General features: G+C 44.0%; 2 protein-coding genes and 1 long non-coding RNA gene across 7 annotated transcripts in view; 2 read left to right on the top strand and 1 right to left on the bottom strand.

Annotated features, from left to right (window-relative positions):
• The window catches only part of LOC106580683 (cytosolic 5'-nucleotidase 1A), a 31,378-nt gene extending 28,717 nt beyond the window's left edge, over window positions 1-2,661 (top strand). For both annotated transcript variants that reach the window (XM_014162106.2, XM_014162041.2), the window contains exons 4-6: window positions 675-797; window positions 1,245-1,432; window positions 1,664-2,661. In XM_014162106.2, coding sequence (XP_014017581.1) covers window positions 675-797; window positions 1,245-1,432; window positions 1,664-2,044 — 692 coding nt within the window. In that variant the 3' untranslated portion in view covers window positions 2,045-2,661. The remainder of the gene's footprint in view (window positions 1-674; window positions 798-1,244; window positions 1,433-1,663) is intronic.
• A 6,069-nt stretch (window positions 2,662-8,730) lies between these two features.
• LOC106580508 (uncharacterized) lies at window positions 8,731-18,927 on the bottom strand. The gene is made up of 7 exons (XR_001322900.2): window positions 18,846-18,927; window positions 18,113-18,540; window positions 15,912-15,980; window positions 10,129-10,250; window positions 9,945-10,034; window positions 9,219-9,350; window positions 8,731-9,113 (listed from the first exon to the last, which is right to left on the bottom strand). It is a non-coding gene; the product is annotated as an uncharacterized lncRNA (long non-coding RNA).
• LOC106580379 (interferon alpha-inducible protein 27-like protein 2A) overlaps window positions 17,917-23,684 on the top strand; it is a 27,771-nt gene continuing 22,003 nt past the window's right edge. Inside the window, exon 1 of one of the 4 annotated variants that reach the window (XM_014161407.2) lies at window positions 17,917-18,177. The gene's annotated coding sequence lies outside the window, so the exon portion shown is untranslated. The remainder of the gene's footprint in view (window positions 18,178-23,684) is intronic. The other 3 variants (XM_045715366.1, XM_014161493.2, XM_014161584.2) reach the window with 3 other exon arrangements.

Genomic DNA, 23,684 nt, shown 5'->3' with positions numbered 1-23,684 from the left:
CAGTATGATGTTGACATGATCAGTCCAATCAAAGCTATGGTAGATATAAAGTGATTTGACATCCTTTTATCTTTGGCCAATGACCTTGAGCATTCATGGGCAATTCTATGGCAGCACCCAAGGGGCTTGAATTTTTGAGCTCTCCCCGTAGATTTTGAGTTGACGTAGTGTCCCCATGAATGACAGAACACTGAGGTTCTGGGCCCTGGGGGTGGAGGGGTGCGGGTAATGGTGGGGTCAGTCCTCTCACCCCATACCCACACTAAAATACCCTGGCCAAGTGGAAACATCTGCTCTGCCTGAGCCCCTATCGCAGGCTCTTTCCTTCTATCTCAAACCTCAATCCACTCTTTTCTCTCCCTACTCCTCTCTAGGCATTTTTCTCTCTTTGTATCTCCCTAGCCTTTGGTAACTGTTCTCATCCCTGGAGTGTAACCAGATATACAGCTGCTCATACACAGCTCCATTGGCTCTCCTCAGACTGCTGGCACTGTTATTATTGGGCTGCAGCTCATTGATTCAGTGCAACATTGAAGCTTTTAAGATCGAACAATACAATCGCCACACTCCCTTTTTCTGGGAGTATAATCCATCTGGCCACAGCATGACGAATTTCTGAATTACAGCCAGAAACCATAACATTGACTCTATGCCCTTCTCTCTTTCCTCTGCAGAGCTCTTCATTGAGCGTTTCTGTATGACAGGTGGGAACAGTCCCATTGGGTACCTGAAGGCTTACCACACTAACCTGTACCTGTCTGCTGACCCAATGAAGGTCCGAGAGGCCCTGGAGGAGGGTAAGTGGACAGAGAGCATAGTCTTGTTAATTACACTCTTAGAAAAAAAAGGTGCTATCTAGAACCTAAAAGGGTTCTTCAGCTGTTCCCATAGGAGAACCCTTTGAAGAACCCTTTTTGGTTCCAGATAGAACCATTTTGGGTTCCATGTAGAACCCTTTCCTCAGAGAGTTCTACATGAAACCCAAAAGGGTTATATCTGGAACCAAAAAGGGTTCTCCTAAGGGGACAGCCGAATAACCTTTTTCTCTAAGAATGTCTTATCGATGGACACTTTGATCTGTCTTGTAATGATCTGTCTTGTAACACAGTTATCTGGTTGTTTAATACAGCAAAATAAGCTTACCTTGATCAAGTGATACTGAGTAATCTCTGTCTGTCTGTCTGTCTGTCTGTCTGTGTCTGTCTGTCTCTCTCTTTATCTCTGCCTCTCTATCTCTCTCTCAGGGATCGCAGCAGCCACCATGTTTAATCCACCAGAGAAGAGAACCGAAGTGTCAGAGACTCAGCTGCGGGTGGCCTTCGATGGGGACGCAGTGCTCTTCTCTGATGAGTCAGAGCGCATCTTTAAGGCCCACGGACTGGACAAGTTCTTTGAGCATGAGAAGACACACGAAAACACGCTTCTTGATCATGTATGTCCAAGTATCATTCCATAACACATTAAAACACAAATGGATATGCAGCAAAATTGAAATAGTTTGTAAATTGACAAAGCAATATCTCTCTGTACTTCAAATGGATTAAGGAATCTAGTGCGGGCAGAAGAGGTTTGGTGTCTCTGTAGATTTACTGTAGATTTTAAGTGACACATGTTCAGTGTTTGGGCCCATCGTGCAGCAACTCCCTCTCTCTCTTCCTCTCAGGGACCACTGAAAGGGTTCCTGGAGTCTCTGGGGAAGCTGCAAAAGAAGTTCTATGCCAAGGATCAGCGTCTGGATTGCCCCATCCGTACCTACCTGGTGACAGCACGCAGCGCAGCCAGCTCAGGCACCCGGGCCCTGAAGACACTGCGATCCTGGGGCCTGGAGACAGACGAGGCCCTCTTCCTTGCTGGGGCCCCTAAGGGGCCAATGCTGGAGAAGATCCGGCCTCACATATTCTTTGACGATCAGATGTTCCATGTGGAGGGAGCTTCGCAGCTGGGGACCGTGGCAGCTCATGTGCCATATGGTGTGGCTCAGAAACTGCTCCAGCAGAAGCCTGCTAGGGAGAACACTAAAGACTTTAGCGCTGCCACCAACTAGTCTGGATTTCACGCTCTTCCCTAACCCAGTGGACAATAAAACAGCATTGTGTATTTGAATGAGACAGTCCTTTTCAGTGCCCTCAGTATTCTGGGGAGAGAATCACATGACAATGGGAGAAGCATAGAGGGAGGGCATGCCATTTTGTGTCATGTGTCATCACAAGAGACAGTGGCAGTAGATGTAAAACAAAACGTCAATATCGTATCCCCAAAAGGTGCTGTACATACATATCCAGAACTTGACCTACCAAGGTAAAAGAACTGGAATTGTATCTAATTAACTCTGTCAGACCAGGAAAAATATAATTTTACAGCAATTCCTCAAATAGAATCTGCACACAATTGGAAGGAGGTCTATCGCCAGTCCTGCAATAATGTTGTAATAATGCTGTGAAATTGTGAAAATTATAATACCCTTTTAGTGTTAGAAATGTTTGAAAAGACTGCCTGTACAAGCAAAATTCTTGTTTGAGAAATGTCTCTTTGCTAAGAAGCTATTTTTGTTTCATTTTAATTGAATACAATCACAGTAAGGTACTTAACTGTTACCCAGAAATGATTTAATATTTAGATGGAAACGGCTCCATTGGAACTTAACCATAGCATTAAAGTTCAGAAAACCATCATTTACATCCAAAAATCAACCCAAATATAGACAATACAATATTTATGGAGTTTACAAATCTGTGAATTGTAGCAACATCATGATGAAACTCCAGAACCCCAAAATGTATAAATGCATTATATTGTATTATACACATATTTGGCAATACAGTATTTGTAACGTTGAGGGGGAGGGGTGTTTCTAAACCTACAGTAGACTGTACCTGTATCATTTCAGCATATCACATTTATCTTAGGTTGAAAACATGTTTACGGAATATGTATTGCATGTTATTGACGTCATAGTTTGTTCTATTCTTTTGTTTCTAATCTAGGAAACTTTTATGAAGTACCTTTGGTGTACTTTTGCTTGCTCCTCATGCAAGTTACTGTATGTGCTGTATGGCTGTGTTTACACAGGCAACCCAATTCTGATCTATTTTCCACTAATTGGTCTTTTGACCAATCACATCAGATCTTTTGACATTACATATTTTTTAGAGCTGATCTGATTGTTCAAAATACCAATTAGTGAAAAAAAGATCAGAACTGGGCAGCCTGTGTAAACGGTTAGTGCAATCCTAGCTCCTTTGGATGTCCCTAGCCTTAAGCATTACCCTAACCTTAACCATTCTAAATGTCAATTTAAATGGTGTAGGGATGTCCCAAGAATCCTGGATACCCTGTCTAAACGCAGCCTTTGCAATGTTAACCTAAAGTGCAAAAATGGACAACTTCCTCTCGCTTTATAAACATGGGCGCTGAGCCATTCCGTAAAAACATGGCTTTTGTGAGATGATGGCATAATGTGTAAATTATATGGCTTTTATATTTGTTTATTTCCATTTTTCCCATTCAATCATCCCATATCCTGTGGCTATCAGTACAGCTTCATCTAGTCACATCAAGAATAACTACAGTCTGTAGCCATGAACTACTACTGGTAGGGCCAGTCATGTATAGCCAACAGGGACATTTTGGTGACCTTATTTGACCTTTTCTGCTGCTTTTGAGACATGGTTCGATCCCTCTTTCGGGCACTACTTGTTGAGTAAATAAAACACTAAAGAATCATAATACAGTAACTATTGGTCACTCTATATGTTCCGGGCCTCTTCTGATGGCATTGAGGAGTACACAACACGAGTAACTGGCTTTATCAATAAGTGCATCGAGGACGTCGTCCCCACAGTGCTCGTATGTACATACCCCAACCAGAAGCCATGAATTACAGGCAACATTCGCACTGAGCTAAAGGGTAGAGCTGCCGCTTTGAAGGAGCGGGACTCTAACCCAGTAGCTTATAAGAAATCCCGCTATGCCCTCCGACGAACCATCAAACAGGCAAAGTGTCAATACAGGACTAAGCTCGAATCGTACTACACCGGCTCCGCTCGTCGGATGTGGCAGGGCTTGCAAACTATTACAGACTACAAAGGGAAGCACAGCCGAGAGCTGCCCAGTGACACGAGCCTACCAGACAAGCTTTCCAGTGACACGAGCCTACCAGACAAGCTTAATAACCTCTATGCTCGCTTCGAGGTAAGTAACACTGAAACATGCATGAGAGCATCAGCTGTTCCGAACAACTGTGTGACCACGCTCTCCGCAGCTGATGTGAGTAAGACCTTTAAACAGGTCCACATTCACAAGGCCGCAGAGCCAGACGGATTACCAGAACGTGTACTCCGAACATGCGCTGACCAACTGGCAAGTGTCTTCACTGACATTTTCAACCTCTCCCTGTCTGAGTCTGTAATACCACCATGTTTCAAGCAGACCACCATAGTCCCTGTGCCCAAGAACACTTGGGCACAGGGAAACCCTAGACCCACTCCAATTTGCATACCGCCCCAACAGATCCACAAATGATGCAATCTTTATTGCACTCCACACGGCCCTTTCATACCTGGACAAAAGGAACTATTGGTAAGTAAGCACGCTTCGCTCCACAGGTAATATTCCACTTCGCTACATTACAACGGCTTGATTTGTTTGATCTGAGCAATTCTTCTTAGCTAGCTACATAGCCGTCTTTGTATCAAAGATAATTGTGTAGTTTAGAGTAACTGAGTAATTATCGAGGCTAGCTATCTTCGTCCTCCTAACGTAGTCAACACTGCTAGCTGCTAGCTAGCTAGTCATCACTGTTAGCTAGCCAACTTCTACCGACTAACAGCACCGCAGAAACTATTACATTACAACGCAACGACTTGATTAGTGTGGTGTTAGTGTTAGTTAGCCAGCTACATAGTTGTCTGTGCTGTCTCTGTATCTAAGATAATTGTGTAGCTTGAGTTTGAGTATTATCGAGGTGCGCCAGACTTACTCAACACACCTAGTCATCATTAACCCACTGCCAGATAGCCATCCGTTACCGACTAGCAGCGCTGTAGTTACTAATACTTCACAACGGAACGATTTGACTAGTGCAGTGTTACCTAGCGAGCTACCTAGTTGTCTTTGTCATAGCTTGATAATTGTTAATTGATAATTGTTAGCTAGCCAGCCATCGAGGTTAGCTAGCCAGCTATTTCCGTCCCCCGCGACGCCATTTTTCCTAACCTAGCCAACTATTACCGACGAGCAGCATTGTTGAAACTAAATACACTACAAGGAACGTCTTGATTAGTGTTATGTTAGCTAGCTAGCTACAAAGTTGCTTTGTATCATGACAAGGTGTAGTACTGAAACTACCGAGGTTACCTAGCCAGCTACACGTTCAAAGTCAACAACGCAGCCACTGCTAGCTAGCCTACTCCACCAGCCAGCAGTACTGTATCATTTTAGTCAATAACATTTTTGCAACGTAAGCTTAACTTCCTGAACATTCGAGACGTGTAGTCCACTTGTCACTCCAATCTCATTTGCATTAGCGTAGCCTCTTCTGTAGCTTGTCTACTATGTGTCCGCCTATCCCTGTTCTCTCTCCTCTGCACAGGCCATACAAACGCTCCACACCGCGTGGCCGCTGCCGCTCTAACCTGGTGGTCCCAGCGCGCACGACCCACGTGGAGTTCCAGGTCTCCGGCAGCCTCTGGAACTGCCGGTCTGCGGCCAACAAGGCTGAGTTCATCTCAGCCTATGCTACCCTCCAGTCCCTAGACTTCCTGGCGCTGACGGAAACATGGATCACCACAGATAACACTGCTACTCCTACTGCTCTCTCCTCGTCTGACTACGTGTTCTCGCATACCCCTAGAGCATCGAGCCAGCGGGGTGGTGGCACTGGAATCCTCATCTCTCCCAAGTGGACATTCTCTCTTTCTCCCCTGACCCATCTGTCTATCTCCTCATTTGAATTCCATGCTGTCACAGTTACCAGCCCTTTCAAGCTTAACATCCTTATCATTTATCGCCCTCCAGGTTCCCTTGGAGAGTTCATCAATGAGCTTGACGCCTTGATAAGTTCCTTTCCTGAGGATGGCTCACCTCTCACAGTTCTGGGTGACTTTAACCTCCCCACGTCTACCTTCGACTCATTCCTCTCTGCCTCCTTCTTTCCACTCCTCTCCTCTTTCGACCTCACCCTCTCACCTTCCCCCCCTACTCACAAGGCAGGCAATACGCTTGACCTCATCTTTACTAGATGCTGTTCTTCCACTAATCTCATTGCAACTCCCCTCCAAGTCTCCGACCACTACCTTGTATCCTTTTCCCTCTCGCTCTCATCCAACACTTCTCACTCTCCCCCTACTCGGATGGTATTGCGCCGTCCCAACCTTCGCTCTCTCTCTCCCGCTACTCTCTCCTCTTCCATCCTATCATCTCTTCCCTCTGCTCAAACCTTCTCCAACCTATCTCCTGATTCTGCCTCCTCAACCCTCCTCTCCTCCCTCTCTGCATCCTTTGATTTCCTCTGTCCCCTATCCTCCAGGCCGGCTCGGTCCTCCCCTCCTGCTCCGTGGCTCGACGACTCACTGCGAGCTCACAGAACAGGGCTCCGGGCAGCCGAGCGGAAATGGAGGAAAACTCGCCTCCCCTGCGGACCTGGCATCCTTTCACTCCCTCCTCTCTACATTTTCCTCTTCTGTCTCTGCTGCTAAAGCCACTTTCTACCACTCTAAACTCCAAGCATCTGCCTCTAACCCTAGGAAGCTCTTTGCTACCTTCTCCTCCCTCCTTAATCCTCCTCCCCCTCCCCCCTCCTCCCTCTCTGCGGATGACTTCGTCAACCATTTTGAAAAGAAGGTTGACGACATCCGATCCTCGTTGCTAAGTCAAACGACACTGCTGGTCCTGCTCACACTGCCCTACCCTGTGCTTTGACCTCTTTCTCCCCTCTCTCTCCAGATGAACTCTCGCGTCTTGTGACGGCCGGCCGCCCAACAACCTGCCCACTTGACCCTATCCCCTCCTCTCTTCTCCAGACCATTTCCGGAGACCTTCTCCCCTACCTCACCTCGCTCATCAACGCATCCTTGACCGCTGGCTACGTCCCTTCCGTCTTCAAGAGAGCAAGAGTTGCACCCCTTCTGAAAAAACCTACACTCGATCCCTCCGATGTCAACAACTACAGGCCAGTATCCCTTCTTTCCTTTCTCTCCAAAACTCTTGAACGCGCCGTGCTTGGCCAGCTCTCTTGCTATCTCTCTCAGAATGACCTTCTTGATCCTAATCAGTCAGGTTTCAAGACTGGGCATTCAACTGAGACTGCTCTTCTCTGTGTCACGGAGGCTCTCCGCACTGCTAAAGCTAACTCTCTCTCCTCTGCTCTCATCCTTCTAGACCTATCTGCTGCCTTTGATACCGTGAACCATCAGATCCTCCTCTCCACCCTCTCCGAGCTGGGCATCTCCGGCACCGCGCACGCTTGGATTGCGTCCTACCTGACAGGTCGCTCCTACCAGGTGGCGTGGCGAGAATCTGTCTCCGCACCACGTGCTCTCACCACTGGTGTCCCCCAGGGCTCTGTTCTTGGCCCACTCCTATTCTCGCTATACACCAAGTCACTTGGCTCTGTCATATCCTCACATGGTCTCTCATATCATTGCTATGCAGACGACACACAATTAATCTTCTCCTTTCCCCCTTCTGACAACCAGGTGGCGAATCGCATCTCTGCATGTCTGGCAGACATATCAGTGTGGATGACGGATCACCACCTCAAGCTGAACCTCGGCAAGACGGAGCTGCTCTTCCTCCCGGGGAAGGACTGCCCGTTCCATGATCTCGCCATCACGGTTGACAACTCCCTTGTGTCCTCCTCCCAGAGTGCTAAGAGCCTTGGCGTGACCCTGGACAACACCCTGTCGTTCTCCACCAACATCAAGGCGGTGACCCGATCCTGTAGGTTCATGCTCTACAACATTCGCAGAGTACGACCCTGCCTCACACAGGAAGCGGCGCAGGTCCTAATCCAGGCACTTGTCATCTCCCGTCTGGATTACTGCAACTCGCTGTTGGCTGGGCTCCCTGCCTGTGCCATTAAACCCCTACAACTCATCCAGAACGCCGCAGCCCGTCTGGTGTTCAACCTTCCCAAGTTCTCTCACGTCACCCCGCTCCTCCGCTCTCTCCACTGGCTTCCAGTCGAAGCTCGCATCTGCTACAAGACCATGGTGCTTGCCTACGGAGCTGTGAGGGGAACGGCACCTCCGTACCTTCAGGCTCTGATCAGGCCCTACACCCAAACAAGGGCACTCCGTTCATCCACCTCTGGCCTGCTCGCCTCCCTACCTCTGAGGAAGCACAGTTCCCGCTCAGCCCAGTCAAAACTGTTCGCTGCTCTGGCACCCCAATGGTGGAACAAGCTCCCTCACGACGCCAGGACAGCGGAGTCAATCACCACCTTCCGGAGACACCTGAAACCCCACCTCTTCAAGGAATACCTGGGATAGGATAAAGTAATCCTTCTAACCCCCCCCTTAAAAGATTTAGATGCACTATTGTAAAGTGGTTGTTCCACTGGATATTATAGGTGAATGCACCAATTTGTAAGTCGCTCTGGATAAGAGCGTCTGCTAAATGACTAAAATGTAAAATGTAAGCATTTCACTGTAAGGTCTACACCTGTTGTATTCAGCGCACGTGACAAATAAACTTTGATTTGATTTGACAATCCTCAAACAAAATGGAGTATACATAAAATAAACAATGTATTTACATTGGGTCTAATGTGTGAGAGGAAGGCATGTTTTTAAAAAGCACACAGAATTTCCTCAAACTGTACAAATTAAGCAAGTCTTTTACAATATCAATAACACATTGATTTGATAGATATTTAGAGTAATTGTGTAGATATTGAGAATGGATATGTAGGAGTAGATATCTCAAATCCTAAAATAAAATTGAGCAAACATAAAATAAACAAGTAATTACAACTAATTTACACTGGGGATAATGTGTGTGAGTGTGTGTGACAGAGAGAGAGTGTGTGTTGTGTTTTATTTTTCCTTGTCAGCCACCCATCTCTGCTTTCTCAGAGATGAGGCTGTCAGGCAGTGGTGGAGTGCATGGCAGATCTGAAAGAGATATGCACAAAGTGAGAGTAAGTACACAGCTCAACAACATGTCTGTGTGCACATCTGTTGGTGTGAGTGAGCATATGCAATATAATTCTGAATTACCTGTATCCATCTGGGAATCCTCAAAAGTTTCTCCCTTCACAGCCAGTGTAGTAGGAACTGGTGCAGCCGGTAAATGAAAGACCACAGCAGAGGACTGCTGTGACTGCAGCTGAACTGCTGGGGGTGGCAGATCTAAAAGAGAGAGGCACAATTGTCTTAACTGACAATAATCATACAACTAAACAGACTGAATGAGTGTAAGGCCTAGATTCAATCAGATCAAGAGTTAACCGGCGATAGCCGACACCTGCATTGCTGATGTTTTGGCGGTGTCTGAGGTGTAAGTGTATTGATCTGTCAAATCGGTAAGCAGCAGCTCTTGATCATTGTCACGAAACTCCACCGTCCTACTCGTGTTACATGTTCAGAACGAGAAAGTGTAGGTTATATAGAAATAATGACGCTCAAATTCAAAATCATTCAACTAAATAATGAGGATTTCTATCAGCCTAATCGAGGTGTAGATTACATCTCAAATTCCAGTGTTCTAACTTGTAAACAGGGCTGCATGAGATTTCAATTAATGCGACTCCGTGCAGGCAATGGCAATGTCCGCTTTAGGTATAATGCCAGGAGATGCTTGTGAATTTGACAGCTCTAACACAGTTCCACCTCAGACACCGCCAAAACAACCGCTATGTGGATGTCGGCTATAGCAGATATGATTGAATAGAGCCCCAAGTGAGGGAGAGTGTGCATGGGTGTATACATGCATGTGATGATTACCTGTATCACCTGTCGTGGCCGGTGTAGCAGGTGCCGGGGCAGACGACTTCAGCTGTGAGGACTGTGGTTGAGCTAATAGGGATGTCAGCTCTAAAAGAGAGAGTAACAATTTTCTTAAGTTAAAATAATTATACAACAGAACAGAATGAGTGATTGAGTGTGTATACGTGTGTGTGATAATTACCTGGACCACATCACACTGCTTCAGGTCTACAAGCCTCTGGAAGTTCCAGCGTGCCACTCCAGGCCTGGAACAGCTTGGTTGAAACATTGTTACCTGTCACACACCGAGCCTGGTTGGCAGATCTGAAAGATAGGCACAATATTATTTTAATGACAAAGCCTTGACTACACACTAACCTAAACAGAACAGACTATGGGAGGCACACAGTAGTACATAGAGCCATGACTACATGGAACTCTATTCCACATCAAGTAACTCATGCAAGCAGTAAAATTAGATTAAAAAAACAGATAAAAATACACCTTAAGGAACAGCGGGGACTGTGAAGGGAAACAGGCATACACACGATAACATATGCACTGTACACACACGTACACATCTATTTTGTGTTGTAGATATGTGGTAGTAGAGTAGAGGCCTGAGGGCACACAATGTGTTGTGAAAGTATTGTAATGTCTGGTTTTAGACCCCATCATAGCACTGAGACTGCACTTGTGAAGGTGGTAAATGACCTTTTAATGGCGTCAGACCGAGGCTCTGCATCTGTCCTCGTGCTCCTAGACCTTAGTGCTGCTTTTGATACCATCGATCACCACATTCTTTTGGAGAGATTGGAAACCCATATTGGTCTACACGGACAAGTTCTGGCCTGGTTTAGATCTTATCTGTCGGAAAGATATCAGTTTGTCTCTGTGAATGGTTTGTCCTCTGAAAAATCAACTGTAAATGTTGGTGTTCCTCAAGGTTCCGTTTTAGGACCACTATTGATTTCACTGTATATTTTACCTCTTGGGGATGTCATTCGAAAACACAATGTTAACTTTATTTATTTATTTTTTATTTATTTTACCGTTATTTTACCAGGTAAATTTACAGCAACGACCTGGGGAATAGTTACAGGGGAGAGGAGGGGGATGAATGAGCCAATTGTAAGCTGGGGATGATTAGGTGACCATGATGGTATGAGGGACAGCTTGGGAATTTAGCCAGGACATCGGTGTTAACACCCCTACTCTTATGATAAGAGCCATGGGATCTTTAATGACCTCAGAGAGTCAGGACACCCGTTTAACGTCCCATCCGAAGGACGGCACCCTACACAGGGCATTGGGCTATTTTTTAGACCAGAGGAAAGAATGCCTCCTACTGGCCCTCAAAAACACTAATTGCAGCAGCATCTGGTCTTCCGTCCAAGGACTGACCAGGACCAACCCTGCTTAGTTTCAGAAGCAAGCCAGCAGTGGGATGCAGGGTGGTATGCTGTACATTTAAATGAAACATGGTGAAGCCCCAAAATTGCACTCGCTGGAAGCCTGTGTTTCAGACATAAGGAACTGGATGGCTGCAAATGTTCTACTTTTAAACTCGGACAAAACAGAGATGCTTATTCTAGGTCCCAAGAAACAAAGAGATCTTCTGTTGAATCTGACAATTAATCTTGATGGTTGTACAGTCGTCTCAAATAAAACTTGAAGGACCTCGGCGTTACTCTGAACCCTGATCTCTCTTTTGACGAACATATCAAGACAGTTTCAAGGACAGCTTTTTCCCATCTACGTAACATTGCAAAAATCAGAAATTTTTTGTCCAAAATGATGCAGAAAAATTAATCCATGCTTTTGTTACTTCTAGGTTAGACTACTGCAATGCTCTACTTTCCGGCTACCTGGATAAAGCACTAAATCAACTTCAGTTAGTGCTAAATACGGCTGCTAGAATCCTGACTAGAACCCCAAAATGTGATCATATTACCCCAGTGCTAGCCTCCCTACACTGGCTTCCTGTTAAGGCAAGGGCTCATTTCAAGGTGTTACTGCTAACCTACAAAGCATTACATGGGCTTGCTCCTACCTATCTTTCCAATTTGGTCCTGCCGTACATACCTACACGTATGCTATGGTCACAAGACGCAGGCCTCCTAATTGTCCCTAGAATTTCTAAGCAAACAGCTGGAGGCAGGGCTTTCTCCTATAGAGCTCCATTTTTATGGAATGGTCTGCTCTAACCATGTGAGAGACGCAGACTCGGTCTCAACCTTTAAGTCTTTATTGAAGACTCATCTCTTCAGTAGGTCCTATAATTGAGTGTAGTCTGTCCCAGGACTGTGAAGGTGAATGGAAAGGCACTGGAGCAACGAACCGCCCTTGCTGTCTCTGCCTGGTCGGTTCCCCTCTCTCCACTGGGATTCTCTGCCTCTAACCCTATTACAGGGGCTGAGTCACTGGCTTACTGGTGCTCTTCCATGCCGTCCCTAGGAGGGGTGCGTCACTTGAGTGGGTTGAGTCACTGACGTGGCCTTTCTGTCTGGGTTGGCGCCCCCCCTTGGGTTGTGACGTGGCGGAGATCTTTGTGGGCTATACTAGGCCTTGTCTCAGGATAGTAAGTTGGTGTTGAAGATATCCCTCAAGTGGTGTGGGGGCTGTGCTTTGGCAAAGTGGGTGGGGTTATATCCTGCCTGTTTGGCCCTGTCTGGGGGTATCATCGGATGGGGCCACAGTGTCTCCTGACCCCTCCTGTCTCAGCCTCCAGTATTTATACTGCAGTAGTTTATGTGTTGGGGGCTAGGGTCAGTCTGTTATATCTGGAGTATTTCTCCTGTCTTATCCTGTGTCCTGTGTGAATTTAAGTATGCTCTCTCTAATTCTCGCTTTCTCGGAGGACCTGAGCCCTAGCACCGTGCCTCAGGACTACCTGGCATGATGACTCCTTGTTGTCCCCAGTCCACCTGGCCGTGCTGCTGCTCCAGTTTCAACTATTCTGCCTGCGGCTATGGAACCATGACTTGTTCACTGTGATTACTATTATTTGACCATGCTGGTCATTTATGAACATTTGAACATCTTGGCCATGTTCTGTTATAATCTCCACCAGGCACAGCCAGAAGAGGACTGGCCACCCCTCATAGCCTGGTTCCTCTCTAGGTTTCTTCCTAGGTTTTGGACTTTCTCAGGAGTTTTTCCTAGCCACTGTGCTTCTACACCTGCATTGCTTGCTGTTTGGGGTTTTAGGCTGGGTTTCTGTACAGCACTTTGATATATCAGCTGATGTAAGAAGGGCTATATAAATAAATTAGATTTGATTTAATGTTTTTCAAATTGTATAACTGCCTTAACCTCTATGGGACCCATTCCCGTTCTCATCCCGTTAACGGGATTGATTTTGACAACAGCCAGTGGAAAATCAGAGTGCCAAATTTAAAACAGCTAAAATCTCATAATTCAATTTTCTTAAACAATCAACTATTTTACACCATTTTAAAGATAAACTTCTCGTTAATCTAACCACATTGTCCGATTTCAAAAAGGCTTTACGGCGAAAGCATAACATTTGATTATGTTAGGACATAAACTTCACAAGAAACACCACATAGCCATTTTCCAAGCAACAAGATGCATCACAAAAACCCAAAACACAGCTAAATGAAGCACTAACCTTTGATGATCTTCATCAGATGACACTCCTAGGATATTATGTTACACAATACATGTATGTTTTGCTCGATAAAGTTCATATTTATATCCAAAAACAGCATTTTACATTGGCACGTAATGTTGAGAAATGTTTTCCCTCCAAACCTCCCGGCGAATGAGCACAATGAGCACACATAGTACGTAAATTCTCATCGTAAACATTGATCAATACAGAAGTGTTATGCAGAGAATTATAAATACACTTCTCCTAAATGTAATCGCTTTGTCAGATTTCAAACAAGGTTCACAGCGAAAGCACAATTTGCAATAATCTGAGTACAGCCCAGATGACACTAGCAACTAGCAAACAGAAACCCGCCATCTTGGAGTCAATAAAACTAAGAAATTACATTATAAATATTCATTACCTTTGATTATCTTCATCAGAAGGCACTCCCAGGAATCCCAGCTCCACAATAAATGTTCGATAAAGGTCATATTTATTTCCAAATTATCCATTTTGTTCGCGCGTTAGGTTCACTATCCAAATCCACTACGCGCGTGCAGTCCAGACGAAAAGTCAAAAAAGTTATACTACAGTTTGTAGAAACATGTCAAACGATGTATAGAATCAATCTTAAGGTATATGTTTTTATCATATACCTTGAATAAAATTCCAACCGGACCTATCTGTTCTCTTTAGGAGTGAATATGAACTCAGCTCGCTCCCAAGTCATTGCACGTGACTTGAGCCCATGCCTTATAATGGGACACCAGTTTACCACAGCTGGTATTCCCTTCAAATTCACCATAGAATCTTCAAACACCATTCTAAAGACTGCTGACATCTAGTGGAAGCTTTAGGAAGTGCAAAATGAACCCTAAGTCACTGTATACAGTCAAGGCAATCACTTGAAAGGACTACAAGCACCAGACTTCCCACTTCCTGCTTGACTTTTTCTCTGGTTTTTGCCAGCCATATGAGTTCTGTTATACTCACAGACACCATTCAAACAGTTTTAGAAACTTCCGAGTGTTTTCTATACAAATCTACTAATAATATGCATATTCTAGTTTCTGGGACAGAGTAGTAACCTGTTTAAATTGGGTACGTTTTTCATCTGGCCGTGAAAATACTGCCCCCTAGCCCTAAGAGGTTTTAAGGGGGGCGTGCCCTGGACCCGAGGAAGAGTAGGCTAATGTGGATCCATAATAAGTACAATACAAAAAATGTATTAAGTTTGTGTGTATCTGGCAACCACGTAGCAGACTTCATTTTATAATTTTTTAAAATCTTTATTTAAACTAAGCAAGTCAGTTAAGAACAAATTCTTATTTACAATGACGGCCTACACCGGCCAAACCCGGCCAACGATGGGTCAATTGCGCGCCGCCCTATGGGACTCCCAATCATGGCCTGTTGTAATACAGCCTAGAATTGAACCAGGGTGTCTGTAGTGACGCCTCAAGCACCGAGATGCAGTGCCTTAGACCGCTGCGCCACTCGGTGTTATTATGACTTTGAAGTGTCAACCTGACCACCTCCTTGTAGTAGGACATTCAGTGATTAGCTTGGGAAAAATGACTATCAACAGTGTATAATAAAAAGGATATCAAATATTCAGATATGGATTGACAAGTAGGCTAAATCATGTGAAGCTACAAACCTCTAGGGCTTAGTCTACACTCAAGTTAAATAAAGGATGCAGGACATGAGCTCTAGGTCCATGCCTCAGGACAACCTGGCCTGACGACTTCTGGCTTTCCCTGTCTCCAGTCCACCTGGTCGTGCTGCTGATCCAGTCTCTGCTGTTTCTGTCTGCAGCTATGGAACGCTTACCTGCTCAGGGCTCACCGAAGGTACTACCTTGTCCCAGACATGCTGTTTAATCCTGTCTCTCTCTACAGGACCTACTATCTCAACCTCTAAATGCTCAGCTATGAAGAGCCAACTGGCATTTACTCCTGAGGTGCTGAACTATTGCACCCTCTATAACCACTGTGATTATTATTTGACACTGCTGGTCATCTATGAACGTTAAACGTCTTGAAGAATGATCTGATCTAAATGGCTGTACTCTTTCATAATCTCCACCAGCACAGCCAGAGGAGGTCTGGCCACCCCTCAGAGCCTGGTTCCTCTCTAGGTTTCTTTCTAGGGAGTTTTTCCTAGTCACTGTGCTTCTACGTCTGCATTGCTTGCACTTTGGCGTTTTAGGCTGGGTATCTGTATAAGAACTTTGTGACAACTGCTGATGTAAAAGGGGCTTTATAAAATACATTTGACAGATTGCTTGTATATGCTTCTATTCATGTCAGTAACTCTAAATATGACATTGAGTTATCTTACATTTTCTCAATAGGAAGTTGTACCTTAAGCCAACATTTTTTCCTGGTCTTTCCTGCTGGGGACAGGGGGCTTCAGGTTTGGGAATGGAGGGCCTAGAGAATTGGAAAATTAACAATAATTAGTGTCCACATTTATGAATGAAATTCAATTTGGGTTTGCTGTGTATCTCATCTGATTGAGAAGTGCTGATGATATACTGTATGTTTCTATTTTCTTTTGAAAATCTGCCACCAAACCACACAATTCTATCTAGTGAGAGTGCACACAACCGTTAGATTATTTTACCAAGTCAAAAATAACATAATTTTGTCAAGGGAGACCTGGAAAAGAAGACAAGAGCTCTCAAGTAAAAGGCATATCCATAGCAGCAGCTATGGTATGGATAAGGACAATAGCTGTGTTCGAATACTCATACTAACGGCAATATAGTATGGTTATTGGTCATAGTATGGATATAGTTAGTATACCAAAAGTTCCCAGATGTTGTACTAAATTTGCAAAAATATGAAGTATACACGCAGAAGACAGTATTTCCGTACTTTAGGGAGCATAATGCAATTCTTCAGGAGATGGGCGTGGCTTCACATTGTTTTCAGATTTGAAGAAAATTGAGGAAAATATGCAGCCGATATACAACGAGAGCAGATGCATTGCTAATTAATGCAAATGCATTGCTAATTATGAAAAATGTTAAGAAAATGTTGAACAATGTAATAAAGTAATGACTTTTCAAATAAGTTACCTTACACGTTATGTAGCCTGACAATTTGTTAGCTATGCTGTCCTTACGAACCACATAGCATGTTATTACAGCAGTAACGTTATGTACCAGTATGTTAGTTGGCTACTTATACATCAAACTTGCCAGTATATTAACTATAGGCTAACCAATGTTAATTGACGTGATTATTCCCGTCACTCTTAGCTAAATGGTATAGTCGTTGTGCGTTCTCAATGGACATTCGGGTGCTTTCGTAAATTTTCTCTGGCTATATACTCCGATTTCAGAGCACTCTCCTCTGAGTGTACAAGAGCGCAGAATAATTTAATTACGAGCGCCAACACCCATTGAATATGGCATTTGTCAGCAAAAAAGCGTAATTAAATTGCTGCCAGCAGCACAGTTATAGTCACCAACGCTCCAGATAACATGAAAACTGCCTGACCAGCTCTGCTAGGGTGAGTAAAATGGTCAGAGTGGTCTCGTTTCTGGAAGTAGCTAGTCAACGTTAGCTTGGGCTCTTGACTGCTGTTGTATGGTCAGTACGCTCAAATCGACCCTATTCATCCGGCCGAGCATCCAGTGTGCACTCTGAATTTACAAACGGATAATCTGACAACGACAACGCTCTGAATTTATGAGCACTCCTGCACTCCAGATTGAATTTAAGAACAAACCCGAAGTCGTAAAATGTCTAACTAGTCATTTGTTACACTAACTAGATAGCAAGAGGTTGCATAACAACAGCATCAACTTCCGGTAGACAGGTGAACATCTTGTACGCTCAACTGAAAGGATAGTTTACAGTATTCTAAAATGAATTTATAGTATGTAAACGGTAACTGTACACCACAATAACCACCTAACGATGACTAACCCCAATCCGTACACATTTTAGGCAACTGCGGCATTCAAACTCCCGAGAGGTCTAAGGCACTGCATATCAGTGCAAGACGCGTCACAACAGTCCCTGGTTCGAATCCAGGCTGTATCACATCCGGCCGTGATTGGGAGTCCCATTGGGTGGCGCACAATTGTCCCAGTGTCGTCCGGGGTAGGCCATCATTGTAAATAAGAGTTTGTTCATAACTGACTTGCCTAGTTAAATAAAGGTTAAATACATGAATATATTTTTTTAACGAGGCTGCAATGAAAACTAATGTGGCTGTAACTGTTTGAATGTTAAATGAAGAGACAGAGGCATTGATGCGAGTAACCAGTCTTGTTCAGTATATTGCAATACATCCGGGTATCTCAAGCACACTGGTAAAACACTGGAGTTGCAGTCATTAACATTTACCAACAGATGGAATCACTGTGCCATCTTACACCCATAACAGTAACGACTGTGTTGGCATCAAAATCCATAGTGTGAACTAACTTCCTATTTAGCGTTGATTGACATGGTAATCGACCAATAGTATTGGAGAAAAGTTGAAAAAACTGACCCCTCTGACGCTGTACATTAAAGTGTGATGTGTCACGGCGCAACTCATTCTGTACCTTACAGCCTCTTTCTGTCAGGAGGAGCGCCTCTCTCGCAGATGAAAAACAAGAAATGATCAATGGTGAGTGTGAAGTTAATTCAATCAATTGTTCATTTTTCGCACCATCATGACTGAAAAACCGTGACAGCCGCAGTTAACTTGTGAAGTAATTTTGCCCCACCTTAACACTTCAAATTCGACACAAACCTTTAAATAGGTATGTAATGAGAGATTAACTCTTTATATAGTGTTTTATTTACATTTTAGAGGTTATAAGATGGATAAATCGGGTGAAAAAGGCTGTTTCCCCACATGACATATCTCTCACTTTGACGCAGTACCTTTCCGCGTCCCCACCCGCCATGTTAAAAAAAAGACCTGGCGGAGCTCCATTGCTATCTTCAGTCAGGCAGAGACGGGCAGCAGGTCTCGTCATTGATTTTGCTGGAAAGGGGAGAAATTGTGCTTTATAATGGTATTCATATTACAGTTAATCTGGAAGTATTACATTTTGGGGGCGCTAAAATATGGTCAAGTGTACGGAACATATCGAACTTCTGTACATCGCTGTTTAGTTAATGTTCGTTTAACTAGCTCCAAAGAAACAACCAATGACAACAGTAGGCTGGACACACTTTTTCTTCTTCTGATAACTAGTTCATTGCCTCTGCCGTGGAGCCCGGTTTCATAATATGACCATATTTCCCAGCAGCTTGCCGTAGTTTTGAAGTAATCGCGAAAAAACAGACCTTATTTTAGGGAATTTTCCACCTTGCCAGCTCCTATGAGTTCTGTAGATCTTTTGCACAATGTAGCAACGCCCACTTCCGCTCAACTTCCTACCCAATACATAGCGTCCTGTCAGCCTGATTGTAGTCATACTAGCTTCGAAGTCACTCGTTTTATCATTCTCAGTATATTAATCATATTCCTATAGCTTTTTAAAAATAATTATTGTTAAATTCTGTTTATCCGTTCAGTTAGTGATTTTTGCAATTCGATTGTACCAACCATGGCAGTGTTTTACTCAAGGCACTTGCAAGAGCTGCCAAAGATAAGTGACGGATGTACATCGTCTGGACAAGACAAGTAGCAAAGCACTGACCTCCAAGTTGAAAAATGGACTCAAACTTTGTCTCCAGTTACCTTTCCAACTATGAAGGTAAGTTGCCTATCAGACCAGACAAGGTCGTTTATTCAAAGCTGTGACATAGTTTAAGACATGCCTTTTACAGTAGCTAGCTAACATTATGATTGCTCATATTTTTTTCTATTCCAAACCGTTTTGAACAGGGACAAAGTGACAGGAGAGGTCAGCATAAGGGCTTGCTACCACAGGTCCATGAAGAAAAATGAGAAACCACACAGTTTGAGTGAGGGGTGAAAAGTCAGCTGTTTGTGACACACTACATGCTGGTTACACAGTCAGAGATGAAGCCTCGTCTTAGACTAAGAAGTTCCTGTCAATGGAGATCTGCATAAAGAGGCATTGCTTAGTCTAGAACTAGGCTTAACCCATGTCTATGAAAATGTTCTTAGTGTAGTAATTGTTCAGTTGTCTTCCTTGCTGTTTATGTAAGCTGTTATGTTTGGATGCATTAGATTACATTTAAACAAGGGCATATACCCCTAATAGAAAAGTTTAAACCTGTATTGCTGTAATGAATTTAGTGGCTGTTGCATGTTGCCCCAGTCACTTCTGTTTGCTGGTCGTGACACATGTTGAGTACTTTTTATAGTCTAATAAATAAAACAAATTATATCCCCACGTAGGTTGTACTGAAGCCCTCTGAGCCAGTAACAATGACACAACATCACTGTTAATGTGTTGCTGGCACTGCATTATGCAACCACACAGTTGCATTACCATTCCAACTGCTCACTATTCCCAGATGGGAACACTAGTTGTCCCACCTGTGCACAGCTGCACAGAGGTCGAGCAGCAGTGGCATAAACCAAGGACTATGCTATGTTTTAATAGCTATACCACATATCAACATCATATGGTTATAATCACATCATAATGCTAATAAATGATTTAATGAAAACTTAAATCGTCTCATGATTAGATTTAGAAAAGTGCCTTTGTACTGTCTTTTTACAGGATCTGCAACCTGGGCCCATAGGCAAAATTACCATCACCAAACCCACCAAAAGCACATGGCAGAAGGAGGGATTAGGTGAGTATTCCCTAATAGTCAATATAGTAGGTAGTAGCTAGTCATGTCCTATTACACTTTGACAGTATAAAATGATTTAATTTCAGGTGGTTTCAAGTACATTGTTTAGATTGGCTAACCACAGTGGCTGCTTTGCAGAAGTACACTACAGCGCCCTTCTTGGAACGCTCCCTGACTTCTCAGTTCTCCAGATAGAAGAGGCATACAAGAACATTGACCCTCTATCCAAGCCATTGATCTGCAGCATGGGGATGTGTGCTGAAAAGCTTTTAGCTGACTCCCACTGTGGAAAGGTACAGGTGGGGAGCCTCCTGTCTTACCAGCAGCCTCCAATCACGTGACACATAGTTCACCATAAGGAGACACCACCATTCCCCTCACTGCCCCTGGATGGCTACAGACTGGAGAGCAACTTTCAAGGCTGCACATTTGTGTTCAGTGAAGAAGACCAGCTTCACATAGACTATTCAGGTGAGAGAATACATAGAGACCCAGTGGTGTTCTCACTAATTAGAGAGAAGGGTGACTGCTACTACTTGTGTACATGAAAAAGTTCTTAGGCAGGAAAGATGAAATAACAAGGGACAGGCTCCTTTATCTTTCAATGAATGAAAGAGAAACAAACCAACATCTGTCTCTGGAATTAATTAATACTTCAAAATAATTCAGTTAAATGTTTGTTCTCTTGTCACTGTAAATAAAAACTCTTTATAACATTTTGTTTGGAGTATAACAGAGGTGTTTATTACCAATAAATGGACTACAGGGTGTTAGACAAAGTGGACGGTCAAAGCAAAAAAAGGAAAGATGCATTGCCGTAGTAGCTCATTGCTCCTTGGCCCATGCCTTCACAAGAGCCCCACACTGGTAGTTACACTGAGAAGTCAAGCCACAGCCCAGATGCAGTTGATGCTTCCCATCAGTGACATGAGGATCTTTTGGACATGGTAGTTATTCCACTGGAATAGCAAAGGTACTGCTCCCTTCTGCAGATGTCAAAGCCCACTAGAAGGTATCATGAAATCTTAATTTCCTAACTTTCAATAAAGATGCCGCACCAAATAATGTTAACGTCGTTAGCACCAACGTTAACTAGGTACTGGTAGCTAACGTTTGCTAGCTAAAGAGACAAAAAGACAACACAATCAAATTACAAAAATCACTAACTGAACGGATACACAGAATTTAACGAGTGATTTAAAAACGCTATAGAAATGATTATATTAATATACCGAGGTAATGATAAAACGAGTGACTTCGAGGTTAGTATGGCTACAATCAGGCTGACAATGCGATCTGGACAGGAAGCTATGTATCGGGTAGGAAGTTGAGCGGAGTGGGCTTTGATTCGTTGTGCAAAAGGTCAATTGAGCATAGTGGCACCAACTTGCCTTCCAAACTTTTATTTTATTTATTTTATTGCAGAAAAAACAGTATACATACAAGAAGTATACAAACAGACAATGATAACGTATGCTAGGGGGTACAACAAATTACAGATTATACAAAGACCTTAAAAGATGCACACATTGATTGTTTTAACAGCATTCTTATTAGAAGAATGTAGAATGGTCTTAATGTACTGCTCGAATTCCTTATAGAAAACACGGAAGAGTTATTTATTATTATTTTTTTTTACATTTTATTACTGAATTTACGTTTATGAATATGACATTTTTCCATTAGCACAATTAGATTTGAGGTAAAATTGTTTTCCTTTATCTTTTTTATAGTTATGGAAACTGAGCAGCACATTCTCCCATAAACAAAAGGCATCGAATATTAACAAGTATAAAACAATGAATATCCTTCCATAATTTATTTACATGTAGACAATGCCAAAATAAATGCTAAACTGTTTCTGAATGCTCAACAAAAAGTACAGGTAATGTTTTTTAGTTTCTTCAAATCAAATTTTATTTGTCACATGCGCGAAATACAACAGGTGTAGACCTTGCAGTGAAATGCTTACTTACAAGCCCTTAACCAACAATGTAGTTAAGAAAATAAAAGAGAACAACAAATCATTAGAGCAGCAGTAAATAACAATAGTGTGGCAATTGAGGCATAGATAAGAGTAGCAGCAGCTTTCCAGATTGGGGGGAGGGGCATTTGATTAGCAGTTCAGGAGTCATATGGCTTGCGGGTAGAAGCTATTTAGGAGCCTCTTGGACCTAGACTTGGCGCTCCTGTACCACTTGCCATGTGGTAGCAGAGAGAACAGTCTATGACTAGGGTGGCTGGAGTCTTTGACAATTTTTAGGGCCTTTCTCTGACACTGCCTGGTATAGGAGGTCCTGGATGGCAGGAAGCTTGGCCCCGGTGATGTACTGGGGCGTACGCACTACCCTCTGTAGTGCCTTGTGGTCGGAGGCCGAGCAGTTAGTTGCCATACCAGGCTGATGCAACCAGTCAGGATGCTCTAGATGGTAGAGCTGTAGAACTTTTTGAGGATCTGAGGACCCATGCCAAATCTTTTCAGTCTCCTGAGGGGGAATAGGTTTTGTTGTTCCCTCTTCACCACTGCCTTGGTGTGCTTGGACCATGTTAGTTTGTTGGTGATGTGGACGCCAAGGAACTTGAAGCTCTCAACCTGCTCCACTACAGCCGATGAGAATGGGGCGTGCTCGGTCCTCCTTTCCCTGTAGTCCACAATCATCTCCTTTGTCTTAATCACATTGAGGGAGCGGTTGTTGTCCTTGCACCACACGGTCAGGTCTCTGACCTCCTCCCTATAGGCTGTCTCATCGTTGTCAGTGATCAGACCTACCACTGTTGTCATCAGCAAACTTAATGATGGTGTTGGAGTCGTGCCTGGCCGTGCCGTCATGAGTGAACATGGAGTACAGGAGGGGCCCCTTTGTTGAGGATCAGCGTGGCGGATGTGTTGTTACCTACCCTTTCCACCTTGGGGCGGCCCGTCAGGAAATCCAGGATCCAGTTGCAGAGGGTGGTGTTTAGTCCCAGGATCCTTAGCTTAGTGATGAGCTTCGTGGGCACTATGGTGTTGAACGCTGAGCTGTAGTCAATGAATAGCATTCCCACATGGGTGTTCCTTTTGTCCAGGTGGGAAAGGACAGTGTGGAGTGCAATAGAGATTGCATCATCTGTGGCTCTGTTGGGGCGGTATGCAAATTGGGGTGGGTTTCTGGGATAATGGTGTAGTGAGCCGTGACCAGCCTTTCAAAGCATTTCATGGCTACAGACGTGAGTGCTACGGGTCGGTAGTCATTTAGGCAGGTTTCCTTAGTCCATGTCCCCAAGAACACTATGGTGGTCTGCTTGAAACATGTTGGTATTACGGACTCGGACATGGAGAGGTTGAAAATGTCAGTGAAGACACTTGCCAGTTGGTCAGCGCATGTTCGGAGTACACGTCCTGGTAATCCATCTGGCCCTGCGGCCTTG

Source organism: Salmo salar, chromosome ssa01, assembly GCF_905237065.1.
Source record: "Salmo salar chromosome ssa01, Ssal_v3.1, whole genome shotgun sequence".
Taxonomy (NCBI): Eukaryota; Metazoa; Chordata; class Actinopteri; order Salmoniformes; family Salmonidae; genus Salmo; species Salmo salar.
This window is presented reverse-complemented; position numbering and strand designations above follow the sequence as displayed.